This window comes from Ictalurus punctatus, chromosome 28 (genome assembly GCF_001660625.3).
Source record: "Ictalurus punctatus breed USDA103 chromosome 28, Coco_2.0, whole genome shotgun sequence".
Classification (NCBI taxonomy): domain Eukaryota; kingdom Metazoa; phylum Chordata; class Actinopteri; order Siluriformes; family Ictaluridae; genus Ictalurus; species Ictalurus punctatus.
Window position 1 is genome coordinate 4594483 of NC_030443.2, and position 14989 is coordinate 4609471.

General features: G+C 38.7%; 1 protein-coding gene across 2 annotated transcripts in view; it reads left to right on the top strand.

Moving 5' to 3' along the window:
- The window catches only part of tmem132e (transmembrane protein 132E), a 270644-nt gene that overhangs the window by 240543 nt on the left and 15112 nt on the right, over positions 1–14989 (top strand). For both annotated transcript variants that reach the window (XM_017460449.3, XM_017460448.3), the window contains exons 5-6: positions 7727–7870; positions 13619–13824. In XM_017460449.3, the coding sequence (XP_017315938.1) occupies positions 7727–7870; positions 13619–13824 (350 nt within the window). The remainder of the gene's footprint in view (positions 1–7726; positions 7871–13618; positions 13825–14989) is intronic.

Genomic DNA, 14989 nt, shown 5'->3' on the forward strand with positions numbered 1-14989 from the left:
TCAGCAGTAAATCCCTAATAAAACAATGCATGCACTTGTAGTGTGGTTTAATGAACTCTTTCACATGGTAAAGCCCACTATATTACGCGTGCGCGCACACACACACCTTTACTGCGTTCAATAACTTCACAAATAAAAGCAATGGCTGGAAAAACATATTTGCATGCTTAAACAGCCAATTACACACACACATACACACACAGAGTATGTCCTCATTATCCCATTCAATAGCTTTAGTGTTGTATGAGAGTGATGGGTAAAGAATGTACACTATGGGAGAACGTGGGCGGTTTTCATTGTAGGATTTTTCAACGGTCAGTACACTTTACCATCGTCTTGATTTATGTCATGATCATGTGGGCGGAGGATTGTGGTGTTCTAGCATTAGCTGTCACAAAGCAACTGCATATGAAACCTATAAAGATTGCACTTGGCCAGGGCATTACTGACAAAGAACAGTAAAAAAAAAAAAAAAAAAAAAAAAACCATGCTCAATAAATGTACAATTGTTGATATTTTTTAAATTAATAATAAAGCAGCTGTATAAATAAAAGCACATTTCTTTGTATTTAGGTCAGGCTGCTGGACCAAACCCCTGGTGATGGACAAAAAATAATAATAATAATAATAATAATAATAATAATATAATGCCTTAAAAAAAATGTTTGGGTTTTTTTTGTCAGAATATACTATCAGTTCATTCTAAGTCAATTCGGTGTGTTTGTATTCGGTTTGAGGTCAGACAAGAACAGCCAGACTGGAAGGCTACGGTAACTCGAACGACCACTCTTGACAACCGTGGTGAGCAGGAAAGCATCTGAAAACAAACAAATACACCAAAATCTTAAAACAGATGGGATACAAACACCAGAGGACCACATCAGGTTCCGCTCCTGTCAGCCAAGAACAGATGCTACACAAGGGTCACAATTCGACATAATAGTCATGAATTTGTGGACATGATCTGCATTGTGTCAACACTTCAGGCTAGTGGTGGTGGTGTAGTGCTGTGGGGAATGTTTTCATGGCATACTTCGGGCCACTTAATACCAATCACAGTATTGGTACTGACCACGTGTTGATCACTTTATGGCCACAATTGACCCATCTTCTGATGGCAACCTCCAGCATGAGCTACTAATCTTCCTAATCTTCAGAGGTCAAAAAAAAAACGCTCTATTCCACCTTCAGACCTCATTAAAAACCGTTATAAACTCTAAATGGTCTTAAAAAAAAAAAAAAAAAAGAGAGGCAAATCGATTGGGATCAAGGAGCACAAATAAACTTCACGAAATCAACCCTGTTGCTGGTCGAAAACGTTGGTTCGATTTGGATAATCGCTGGGGACCATGTCATCTCTACCAATTAGAAGTTTCTATCAACGGGTGAAGATGCTTCTTTATGCCCCTTATACCAAAGTCCAGTATCTCCGAGGCATATTTTAATGAGCTGTGATGGTTTCTACTCCTCTAGGACTCTTTTGTATTCAGTTGCTTCATATGAAAAGATTCCTAATGAAGTGAGACCAGATTTATGTTTAGATTTTTTTAACGAAGATAAACTTTAAAAAAAAAAAAAAAAAAAAAAAGTTTGTAAATTCATCATGTTTTGCTACGTTTTACCCGGTTTCCCTCCGTTCCCTACATTGCAGCCATGGTAGATGGCTCTGCATTAAATTACAAACAAACTTCCAGCGTGATAATGCGCCACGTCACGAAGCCGTCTCAAACCGGTTCCATGATCGTGACCGCGAGTTCAGTGGCTTCCCCGATCACATGATCTGAATCCAGTATGGAATGTTCAGCTGACAAACATGCAGCGATTATGAGATGAAGTAAATGCTAGCAAGGCCTTGTGGAATCCATGCCATGGAGAATCAAGCCTGTTCTGAGAGCAAATCAGTGTCCTACCCAGTATTAGTATGGTGTTCCTAATAAAGTGACCAGTGAGGTACAAAACACATTGTGGCAAAACATTCCATATGTCCAGGATCAGACGACACGGCTTGCCTTACTTTGACAGACCGGTCGTCGTATCTGTTCTTATTTATGGCAAAGGCTGTATATATTCACAAGAGCTCACATTTCACTGTCTTTCATATACATATCACACACTCATACACAAATCATTCTATTATTTATTTATTTCACACACAGCTCTCCACACACACACACACACACAGACATGCACATTTGAATTATTCAGAAATGATGATTAGCCAAGGTAGGGCCGACTTGTTTCACACTCGGAGGCCAGGAGGTTACGTAGCCGGAATCAAAACACAGATTGTCACATTCGAGTGCTTTGAGTGCTAATTTAGGATGTGGGCCTGAAGCCATCACACTTCAGACTGCTCCAATGAATTATACCTACGAGGTGGGGGGAGGAAAACCCAAGTTACGGGCATTTAAAACAGTTTTTGGTCATCTTTTCTATAATTAACAATGAACACTGAATATCATGTAATTGCAGACATAAGTCATCGTACATGCGTCATCATTTAAAGCTACATATGTTTATTATGAATTGTTAACATAATGCGTTTATGCATTATGCTATGGCACCAAGCCCCACTTTGTGCAGTGTATAATACATTAGCATGTATACTTTAAACTACACTACCTTTTCATAACAACAATATAATGCATTATGATTACATTATAGCATGTTATGAATGTATTTATTATTTTTTTTTTGTCATTGAGATTTGTCTCTAGCGTATTCAGTTTCAGGTAAGAGCACTATAGTGGTCAGTAACACTTTCTATAAAAAAAAAAAAGGTCATAGTTATTATGAGCTATGAACACACATCCATATCATGTTATAATGCAGCATACAGCATTAAACACATCGTTCGACTTATCTGTGAAAGCACACGACACTTTATAGCCATCTTTATTTCGCATTATGAATTGTTAACATGATGTATCATAAGCAGTGTTCGTAACACATTAACACCGATAAAGACATTATGCCCCTTTGTATAGAGCAGAACAATTAGTGATCTTTTTTTTTCTTTTTTTTTTTTAAACAAAAAATATAATACGAGAGAGATTCAGTAAATCGTAGCATACGTAGCACAATATATAATAGAATGTCTAAGCTTGGAAATACATTATAAACGCTGCTATAAACTGTTCATAAATAATTCTAATAATGTATATAATGCTTAATGTATTATAACATTTATAGAGAATACTTATTGACGTAGTCCTATATATTATATGATTTGTAATTATAGTTACAAATGTAGCATGAGCATTTACACAAGCTTCATATATATATATATATATATATATATATATATATATATATATATATATATATATATATATATATATATATATATATATATATATATACATACATACATACATACATACATACACACATATACACACACACACACACACACACACAGTACTGTGCAACATTTTTAGTACAAACTTTGTTATACATTTTTTATTTTATGACTTCTACATTATCGAGTCAGTATGACAAAACATTTTAGATTCCCAAACATTGGTTTTCTAGTGAAAAATTAAATGTTACCAAAGAAAAAAGGCAGCATATTTACGTAACCACTTTTCAGACAAAAAAAAAAACCCACAATGAATTCTACCGGATTTTGCTGCAAAAATAACAAGCGAGTGCGACAGTCAACGTCTTCAGAAGAAACGTGGCTGGTTCTGCAAAGATGCTCAGTAAAACTTACAGCTCATTTCCTTATAAAACTGCAGACGTTGTATGCGTATGTATAATGTATTGTGTATATATTATACATACACACATACACAGGAGCATTATAAGGCATTATGTGCGGTCTATTACATGTTACACATTATGAATACCGAATTCATAATCCATTGTATAAACACTTATTTATTTGTTTATTTATTTATTTAACCGTTACATATTATAATTTTATAAAACATGAGTTTATGACTAGTGTCTAATGTCAGGTTCCATTAAAAAAAATTTAAAAAAAAGTATTATGCCTGTCTATAAGAACAGTATTCACTGATAAAGTTTTAATGCAATATAACATGTTTTGGTGAAGCTATAACAAGTTATAATGCATTACAATATTAGTGTTTACTGTGTATATATATATATTATATAATTCACATCAGATAAGGAATAAAACATGACTGGGTGTGCCGTTATAGGAAAATAAATCAGCAGTGGGATGCTGTGATGCAGTCTGAGGTGTTTTATTCCTCTTATACCATAGTGGTTTGCCTATTATTCAATTTTTTATTAATTCAAGAAAGGACACGTTATACTTTTTATCCCTTTATAGGTACGTTTGCTGTTGTGGAACATCCATGAAGCAAGTTGGCTCTGTAATCAAACGTATCATGGCATACATGCATTTATAATGCATCATGAACGCCATCAGAAGTATTTCAGAACATTCATCAGAAGTAATGTGTTGTGCTGAAGATTGTGATTATTATTTGTAATAGTGTTACTCTAAAGATTACTGCTTTACATCCAGAGGCAAAGTCCGAAATCAGCTTCATTTTTCTGCAGAAGCGTTCATCATTGATTTCGGAACGAGGCAAGCAGACAGGGAACGTAGGGTGGCGTAGGAATTATGATTATGCGACTCCCATTGAGGGGCTATCGAGGCTTCAGCTCCAATACCGAGTTAATAACTCAATGACCATGCTTAGACAGGGAAATATTAATCCACACTGTTAATTTTCTATGATTAATCTGTGAGTGGAACATTTACGGCCCTGGAGAAAGATTTTGCGTTCGAATCTTGGCACGCTTTAGCCGTGAGAAATGAGGGAAGTAAAGGAACAAATGGGCTTTTATGGCGGAGTGGGGGAAAAAGAAAAAAAAAAGCAGCGCTTTGAGGATGAAGTCAAATTTTTGGAAGTAAATACTACTCGAATGGAGCCTATTAATGATGGCAGTTATGGGGGGGAACGATGCCATGCAGGAGTGTATCGTTGAGGTCATTTTAGATTTAAGCACAATGAGGAAAGGTTACTTTTAAAACATCCTCTCTGGGAGTTTTAGAAATAACAATACAAGCCTTGATTGTTTTTTTGAGGTGGGGATTTTTTTTTTTCTTGTTTCTTTTTGTTACCCTTCTCAGTTGCGACCATTTCATTTCCATTTCCATAATTTCTCCTGCTCGTCAAGCGATTAAAAAGACACAATTGAACGAAATCATGTTTTCCTTTATACTGGCCCTCGGGTATGCTGGGCTCCGGCCCTGCACTTTCTACAAGTGAACGGTTTTCATTGAGGCATGGGACTGAGTACATACAATTTCTCCCACATTTGGGGTCCCCCCCCGTGCGGAATAATTTGCACTCCTCCGTTTTACATCCCTACAGCAACAGAACTAATGAATAGAATAACAGGAGAAGCAATCGACGAGCTGGTGTGCTCTGTAATTGGCCCCGGTGTCTGCTTTTGGGGAGTTTAATTGAAAGACCTGTTCGAATATGTGGAGTAAAAAATAAATTATTTATTTTTCGTTTCATTTTTTTTTTTAAGAGAGAGAACTGCAATCATTTGCAAGTTCAGGTACTACGGCAAGGAGCAGACGCGTGTTTTTTTTTCCCCGATGCACGCAGCTCCAAGTTCTCACACTTAAACAAAATCGTACCTACAAATGAGTAATTCGATTTCAGAACTGTGTGTTTGTCGTTAAGTCTAATGAATAACACCAGGCTTGTCTGCAATCCATGCTATTTGTCTACACTTTTGTACAAGAAATTGCTTTGCAAACGGACAATTTTGTGCGTTTCGCTGCAAAAGTTCATATTTCTAATTCAATTCCCTCTCTCCTTTAATTCACTTAATATGAATCTATAAAGTGCACTGTCTCGGACAGAAAAGTATGTACTCATTTGCCTATTTAAATCAGAAATATGAGCCTTTCATTTTCATTCCTAATAACCCTAAGCTTTATTGGCCGCGTTTTAGAAGGTCGTGTCGTGTGCCCTTCAAAGGCCGCTACTCCTAGCCACACTCTAATATTGGCACCCTCGGTAAATATGAGCAAAGAAGGCTGTGAAAAAGTGTCTTTATTGTTTAACCTTTTGATCTTTTGTTCAGAAAATTCACAAAAATACTCTGCTCTCGAGGATATCAAACAATCGCAAACACAACACAGGTTTATCCCCAAAAAAATTATCTTTGTGAAATGTAGGTGTGCTACAATCATTGGCACTCCTATGAATTCATACGAGAAAAATATATTTGAAGTATATTCCCATTGATATTGTACATTTTTTAGTACACCTGGGTGACTAGAAACAGGAAATTGTTCAACCATGACTTCCTGTTTCACAGGGGTATAAATATGAGGTAACACATAGGCTAAATTCGCTTAGTCATTCATAACAATGGGTAAGACCGAGGAATATAGCGGTGATGTGCGGAAAAAGGTTGTTGAGCTTCACAAAATGGGACGTGTCTATAAGAAAATAGCACAAGCATTGAAAATGTCCATTTCCACCGTCAGGGAAATAATTAAGAAGTTCCAGTCAACTGGAAATGTTATGAATCGACCTGGAATTTAACGTATTTATTCTGTCAACACACTGAAGAGGACCCTTCGAGTGGCGAAAAAGAAAAAAAAAAAAAATCACAGCTGGAGAACTGCAGAAGTGAGTTGCGTCTCGGGGTCAGAAAGTCTCCAAAACTACAATCTGAAGTCACCGACATCACCACAAGATGTTTGGAAGGGTTTAATGAAAAAAGCCTCTACTCTCATCCAAAAACAAACTCGAGCGTCTTCAGTTTGCCGACACTACTGGAACTTCACATGGGATCGGGTTCTATGGTCAGATGAAACCAAAACAGAGTTTTTTGGCAATAAACACAAGAGGAGGTTTTGGAGCACACAGAGAGGTAGTCATATGGAAAAGTACCTCATGTCCACGGTTAAATATGGAGGTGGACATTTAATGTTTTGGGGCTGTTTTTCTACCAGAGGACCTGGACATTCTGTCCATGGCATCATGGACTCTATCAAATATCAACAGATATTAAATGAAAACATGACTGCCTCTGCCAGAAAGATTAAAATGGGCCGTGGTTGGATCTTCCAGCAGGACAATGATCCAAAACCTACATCAAAATCAGCACACATGTTTTTTTTCAAGGTCATGTCATAGCCATCACAGTCCCCTGACTTGAAACCCAGAGAAAACCGGTGGGGTGAACTGAAGAGGAGAGTCCACCAACGTGGACCTTGAAATGTGAAGGATCTGGAGAGATTCTGTATGGAGGAACGGTCTCAGATCCCTCGCCATGTATTCTCCAACCTCATCAGGCGTTATAGGAGAAGACTCAGAGCTGATATCTTGATATCAAAGAGAGGTAGCACAAAGTATTGACTAAAAGGGTGTCAATAATTGTGGCACACATATTTAACAAAGATATTTTTTAAAACTAACCTGTGTTATGTAAGCAATTGGTTGATATCCTCGAGAGCAGAGTGAATTTTTTTAAACAAAATATCAAAAGGTTAAACAATCAAGACAATTTTTCACAGCCTTCTTTGCTCATATTTACCAAGGGTGCCAATGATTAGTGGAGGGCACTGTATGCCTGACACAGATGACGAAAAAAAAGTTAATTCCACAATTTCCAGACTCCATTTAATTCCTGTACTGAATTCCAGATGAACTGAATCGGTCATGACAGATTGTTCTCTTTCTCTCATTCAACCCAATTCTGTCTTTGACTCTAGGACACAGAGATCATCAACACAGCCGTTCTGACCGGCCGGACCGTCGCCATCCCGGTCAAAGTCGTCTCCATAGAACTCAGTGGGATGGTCACAGACATCTCCTCGTTCGTTGAGTGCAAGTCGTCCAACGAGGACATCATCAAGGTATTCTCTCCCCATTATTTCCCAGTAGCCAATGAAAGAAGAAAGTCTCAAAGGTGCATTAATCAAGATTAGTCAAGACTGCTATTCTGGTGGTTAAATATGTGAATTACAACAACACTGGAACATGTTTTATTGTTGAACCCAAAGCATCCCCACAGAATTTACGCTGGCCAGCAGAGTTCACTTAGAAGGTTAATGGTGTTAAGCATTTTAGCATTCAACTGTTTGATAGCCAAGTTATAATACTACAAACAAATAAAGTGAAGCTCATACTGATTTATGAGAACGGTCAAGTGTCCGTTCGATGTCCTGCTTTTCTTCGTAATGCGCTTTCGTGAGATTTTCAGCTGGTTAGCATCATTAGCTGCACAGGAGTTAGTCATTACATTCATTTCTATGAAGGTGGTTCATCCAAAGCATTACCTTTCCCGGTTCTCTAAGTGGCAAAAATGCATATACTTGATTATTTATGTAAAGCCGGCCGTTCAACGGAACAGTTAGGCTTCATACAGATTGCATTTTCATAGCTGTCCAAGCGGAATGTTGATAATTCCGTGTAAAGAAATTTCTCGAAAAGCACTGCTTATTTTTTAACATGCTTCTTGTTATTGTGTGTGTTTTTTTTTGTTTGTTTTTTTTTTTAGAAGCATGGTGTTTTTTTGTTTTGTTTTTGGGTCACAGTAAAAGTATCTGGCTGGATTCCGCCATGTTTTCCTTCCAAAATGGGGGTGGGGTAAAGGAGTTTCAGCGAGTGTTTACATTATAAAACGGAAAAAAAAAAAAAAAAAAAAAAAAACACAACCCAGACTTCCATTGCCATAATACACTTATATAGATGCCATAGCAGAAACAAATATAGTTCATCATGTTCTACATATTTTCTAGGTTATTTTTACTAGTTTGAAAATAAATATTGCATCTTTAAACAAAACTTCCCATCGAAAACATGACCATAGTGCAGCCCGAATTTCTTAGGCAGAGTGATCTTACAGCACACGTCCAGAACTTTTAAAAGAAAAGTATTGCTGCTGGGCATGACATTCTTTTTTTTATTATGCTATACATATTATTATGCCATCACTCAGAGCTTTCCATCTCCTTTAGGCATGTACAAGCTTTCCAATTCTGCTCTTGCATTTTATTTCTCCTCTATAGACTATATGTGTCAATTCCTAGTTCTTATTTTTTTTTCTCTCTCCACCATAAACTCAACATCATAGCCAAAGACTGCGATAAAGAACATAACCGCATTTTCAATTATCGTTTATTGCAGCGTTTTTATATTTCCCATAAAAGTTGCTGTCCGTTTCATTGGTGCAGTTTCCACAAAGCATCATCCATGCTAACTTTTAACAAGCTTTGGAAAAGACCGTTAACATAGCGACCTCTTGTGATATTGGTGCATTCGCACTGCGCGAGGACGAGATGACACCCATGCGTCAAAGGCAAACAGAGGCCAAGAGTTGCCATGAAACAGGTTTAAGATTTAGAGACCACTAGCTGGCAGATTATCGAGTGGGTTTGCTTGACTGGGCCATCTACTTTAGAGGCTAATTTGAAATGAGGCGTTCACAGTGTGACTTACGCACGGCCTGACAGATCAATGAAACGATCCGTTCGGGAGAAAAAGTAAGGAAACTCTTCAAGAAAGTGAAGAGAAAAGGGATCGAAAAAATCTACAAGATAGAAAAAAAATAAGGTTAGAGGCTCAAATGACACCCTTTTAGTGGCTGTATTCTTTGAATGAGGAACAGATTTTGTCACTTCAAGCAGATTTTTTGGGGGCTTTTTCAGCTCATCCATTCAGACTTAGAGCTGCCAATACAGCAAGTGTCACATCTGATTGTGTCTTGTGCTTTAAAATGCCTTTAGGTGCCTTTAGCCTAGGCGCAAACGGACTCGGTTAGCGATTCAATCAATCCTTTTCATTTGAAGTTTCATTGAGTCATTATCATTTGTATTCAGAATAACTTTTTGGGTTTTTTTTTTTTGTTTGTTTTAAACATGAACAACTTGGTGATTTAAGCTTCTATAAGATGTACTGGGCTTGTGGGATATAATGATTTAATCACATGAATTTATTGAAAATTAGTCATTCTGTCTAGCCATTGGATAAGGTCAAAACAGATGATGCCCTATAAAAGCAGGAAGAGCTAGTCTGTGTCTGATAGCCGATGAGTGGCAGCGGCTGAGCTGCATTACTGGAAGATTTAGTGCAATGCATGTTTAAGGAGGCACTCTTTCACCACTTAGTTGCCATTTTCAGCCCTCTGTGCTTTGCCGTTTATGGAGTTTTGTGGGCGTCACTAAATGCAAATGAGCTCTGGCATTGGTCATTTATGGCTTATCGGCATTTATTAATTTACCCACATGAGTACGAAGAAAATAACTGTTACTGGCCCTTTACATACAACTTTACCTAAAGGGAGTGCTGCTTCAGCTATTCAAATCACACAGCACTGGTAGTTTGTGTGTCAAAGATATTCGCTTAATAATGCTTATTTTGCTTGTAAAAAGAGATTGCTTCTGAAGAAAAAATTGACCAATTTTGACCATTTTTACTTTTAAGCTTGGTGCAGTTGCGCTGGAATGAATTCAAATTGATGCAGTGAGAAAATGAAGGATTCGTTACACCTCTAGATTTGGTGCTGACCTTCATAACCAAAGCAGTTTGTGTCTTGAGGCAAGCAATGGAATATTGTGTCCGAGCGTGTGATGGAACCCTGTTGGGTCTCGTTTTTAAAAGCAGGAAGCTAATCATGGCAGCCATCTGAAGACAGCAGCTGGTCAGCTGAGCCACACAATGTACTGAACACTAGATGCTATAGATACACGACACTAACCACATTATATCCCAACACCTCTCCAAACTCATGCAATGCTCATTGCATTAGCATTGTTGTGATTATTAACTTAGCAGTCCCAGCTCTGTAGAAGAGTGCTTCCCCATTCAAGCACACAAAAACACACGTCTGTGTTTAAAACCTGCTCGTATACACTCGGTCTTGGGATCAATGTCAAAATCATCCACCACTTTCCTTAATTGCTAGCACCATCATTTAGTCCGCCAGTGCCATTAACCCACATTAAACCGTTAGCCCACTCTATTACCCCACAAATGCGCTGTCAATTTAAATACCCATCAGTGCTCCAGTACATATACATGCACATTTCATACTGGCTAGAGTCAGCATGGTGCTTTTTAAAGCTCAGAACCAGCCTCTTTTGCACCATCTGTTCCTGATATGGTCAACACAAGGTCATAGCAGTAGCATCTTGTTTGTGTATGGCTAGAAGTATTGTGTAGGAGGACATCTGGAACTTCAAGACCTCTAAGTCAAATCCACTTTACTGGCGTCTTAGACACTTAGCTTCTCAGCCATCCCCAGATACCCATGGCACCCATCAGCATCCTCACTGGAATTAGCAATGAACAGCCCATGAGAGCAGCTTAAAAAAAGGACCTTGAGTGGATGTAAATGATGGCAAGTAAATTGTTTCGGGAGACATACATGTCTGCTGCTTCCCACCACAGAGCTAGTGTTCTTATGTTGGGTTTGATCACAGATGAGGTCTATTGAAACATGTTGGTAGGTGAATTGGCTATGATAAATTAACAGCTAATAGCTGGTGTGTGGTGGGCGTTCTGGCGCACTATGGTTGCCGTCACATCATCCAGGTCGATGCTACACACTAGTGGTGATTGAGGAGATTTCCCCCATACTATGTGAAAGTGCTTTGAGCGTCTAGAAAAGCACTATATAAATCTAACTGTATTACCCCTAGGATTGAATAAGTTTGCAACAGGCTGGCATCCCATCCAGGGTGTATTCCTACAGTGTTCCTGGGATAGAATTGGGATCCATCCTGACCCTCACCAAGACCCATCCATCAATCCATTTTCTATATCGCTTATCTTACATAGGGTCGCGGGGAGCCTGGAGCCTATCCCAGGGAACTGGGGACACTCTGGACGGGGTGCCAACCCTTCATAGTGTACACCCGCACACACATTCATACACTACAAACAATTTAGAAATGCCAGTCGGCCAACAACGCATGTCTGTGGACTGGGGGAGGAAACCGGAGTACCCGGCGGAAACCCCCGAAGCATTTGAAGAGCATGAACCCCCAACCTCGATGATGTGAGGCACCTCCCCAAGATAAAGCAGTTAATGACAATGAATAGATGATAATGATTATCTAGCATTTTTGGTCAGATAGAAGTTTCATTCAGTCGGTTTACCAATCTTCCAACAGGAATGTTTTTCCATTTGATTTAGTTTATTATTAAATTATTCTTATCGAATTATTAAACCACATCTAAACCTAGCTAGTTATTGAAATTTATGGAAACTCTGTGATACGAAGTTGAGTTGAGGAAGTAATATTCTTTTCTAATCCCGTTTGGATCTTGAGCTCGGGTTACTCTCTGTGTGGAGTCTCGTGTGTTCAAACAATGTCCACATGGGTTTCTTCCCACATCCCAAACACACACAGATTGGCAACTCTAAATTGCATCTACACGTGTGAATTTGTGTGTGATGCCCTGAGATGGACTGATGTCCCATCCAGGGTGTATTCCCCATCTTGGGTCCAATGTTCATGGGCAGGGCTACAGATCCACAGTGATCCTGACCAGGATCAAGCATAACGAATGGATATATAGTCGTATAGTACCACAGGTTTATCAACGTGGGCCCTAGTGCATTAACATGTCAAAGGGCCCAGAATTCCTGCTGTTGCCCCAGTACATCGCAACTGATCAGTTTTCCGTATTTATAGTTTGGATTAATGAGATGGCGTTAGGGATCTTGTAAGTAGTAGATAAATGATGCAGGATAAATCTCATGACCCGTGAAGACTACGTCTCCCAACCTCCATCAGGATGAGATAACCTCTGATTACAGTGACAGATGACCAAGACCTCAAGATAAATCATAGATGTATCCTAAAGCAAATACCTGTCTTTATATTACACTAAGTAATGTATTATTAAAGGCCACTGTGCGTTTAAGGAGTCGTGAGTGGAATTGAAGGACTGGCTTAGAAATACAGTTTGTTTTGGCCTACAGGTTACTGAAGTAGGGAAAGGTCGAGCTGATTTCATGATGTGGTAATGGAGTTTTTGTTTTGTTGTTTTTAGTTGAAGTAGTTTCTGTGTCGTTACGGGTTTAAAGGTTTAAAACAATAATCACTTGCCCGAAAAAATCTAATGCATGTAATACAGCTGGAATCCAAAGGAAGGGAAGGTTAGGGAAAGGAAGGAATGGGAAGGAAAAGATTTGATGAACTATAGTTACAGGCTCATAGAGTAGGGAATTGCTCTGGGTCATGTCTGGCCTATAAAATTAACAAGAAATATTTTTGTATTTTAAAAATAAATCCAGGCAAAAACGACATGAATTAGGTTGGAAATATTTGCATCAAGTGATTGTTCTAAATTAATTTCATTGGTGCACAAGTTCAACTTATTCCATATGAATTCGTGGCATACCAAGGCATGTATTGATCCTCGGCTAAAAATGGTGTTGAACAGCAAAACTGGTCCATTTCCAACACCTTTCACAGACGTTCACTTCTATATTCAATTTGATCGTTCAGATAATCCCAATACTGTATCTTTGGCTGAAAGTGCCATGGCACTATAGAAACCCATAGTTCATGTCCAAACACAGTGCTCTGTATGGAATTCATCAGAGCATTCATATGGTATTGACTTAATTTGCTTCTTGTCTTCCCTCGCAGGTGTCCATGAACTGTGACTATGTGTACGTGAATGGTAAGGAGACTCGGGGCTCTATGAATGCACGTGTGATCTTCAGTTACGAGCACCTGAACGCCCCTCTGGAGCTCACTGTGTGGGTGCCCAAGCTGCCTCTAAACCTCCAGCTCTCTGATAACAGCCTTAGCTTTATCAAAGGATGGAGGGTCCCAATCCTGCCTGACCGCAGGTAAGATTGGTTTTTATCCAAACTAGAGCGTTTGTGTGCGCAGATCAGTACAAGGTGTCATGAATTGCACATCGACTCACGAGTAGGTGGAGAGCGAAGGGAAAGGAAGTGCACTTGTCTCAGTGCTCGCTGAACTGAAGTGCTCTCAGGTTTCTCTGCATGCTCATTTCACTTATCCATGCTCGTAAAAACCAGTGCGAGCAATTCACAGCACCTTGCTCTCATTTTTAATGACCACGCTCAAGAGACGGTTCTGTTCACTCAGGTCGGCCACCCTCATTCTCTCTATTAACGATGCTGTTTTAACGCCATAAGATTTTTTTTTTTCCAGGCTACATAATATAGGAGTTCCTCCTCCACAGATTGCAGTCTGCAATCGTAAAATAAGTCCAAGTATAAAGGTGTACAAGAGTAAACAAGCACGGTATCAGACAGATACCTGATAGCAGTATCAGGATTGATGCATCTCGACTTTTATCCACCCATTCCTTCACTTATTCAGGTCTTTATAGTCATCGCCTCAGTATTTTGCATATTCAAAGCACTGTGTCTGTGGGAGAAAGAAAAACAGTAGTGTTTGAGCATCATCAATGTAGGAGAACCGTTACTTTACCTGGCTAGCGTTTCTCTCTCAGGAGTACTTTTTTAAATGTTGGATATTTTGCAGAATCTAAAGAATATTACACAGGTTTACACCCAAAAAGTTTCCAAAAAGGTTTCAGTAATTGGGCTGTTTCTTCAGTAATTTTTGGATCCCTACTTCCACATAATCTCATGGTTTAATGTCATGCTTATTTTGAGGGTATTTAGGTCTATATTGGGAGAACCTTATTCCATCACAGCACATTAATGCACAAGAACACCATGTCAAGGGATCAGACATAATTGCTCAATTTGATATAATCCTACATACAATTGTCATATTTAGTGGAAGTCTGTAGGCATAGCCAGATTTTGGGTGTCTTTGCTGGTGATGCTTCAAATTTAAAATCAGCTACTGCTTGTTTTTTCAGCATTATCCTCATTCCATCTCACTGGTAAAGGTCTCATCTGTCCAGAACACTTTGTTTTAGCTAGTCTGACCTTTATGTTCTTAGCGCTTACCTGGAATTTGTTGCTTTGTTTTTCCTAAGAAATACCGTTATGTTCTTCAGTTTATGGTAAT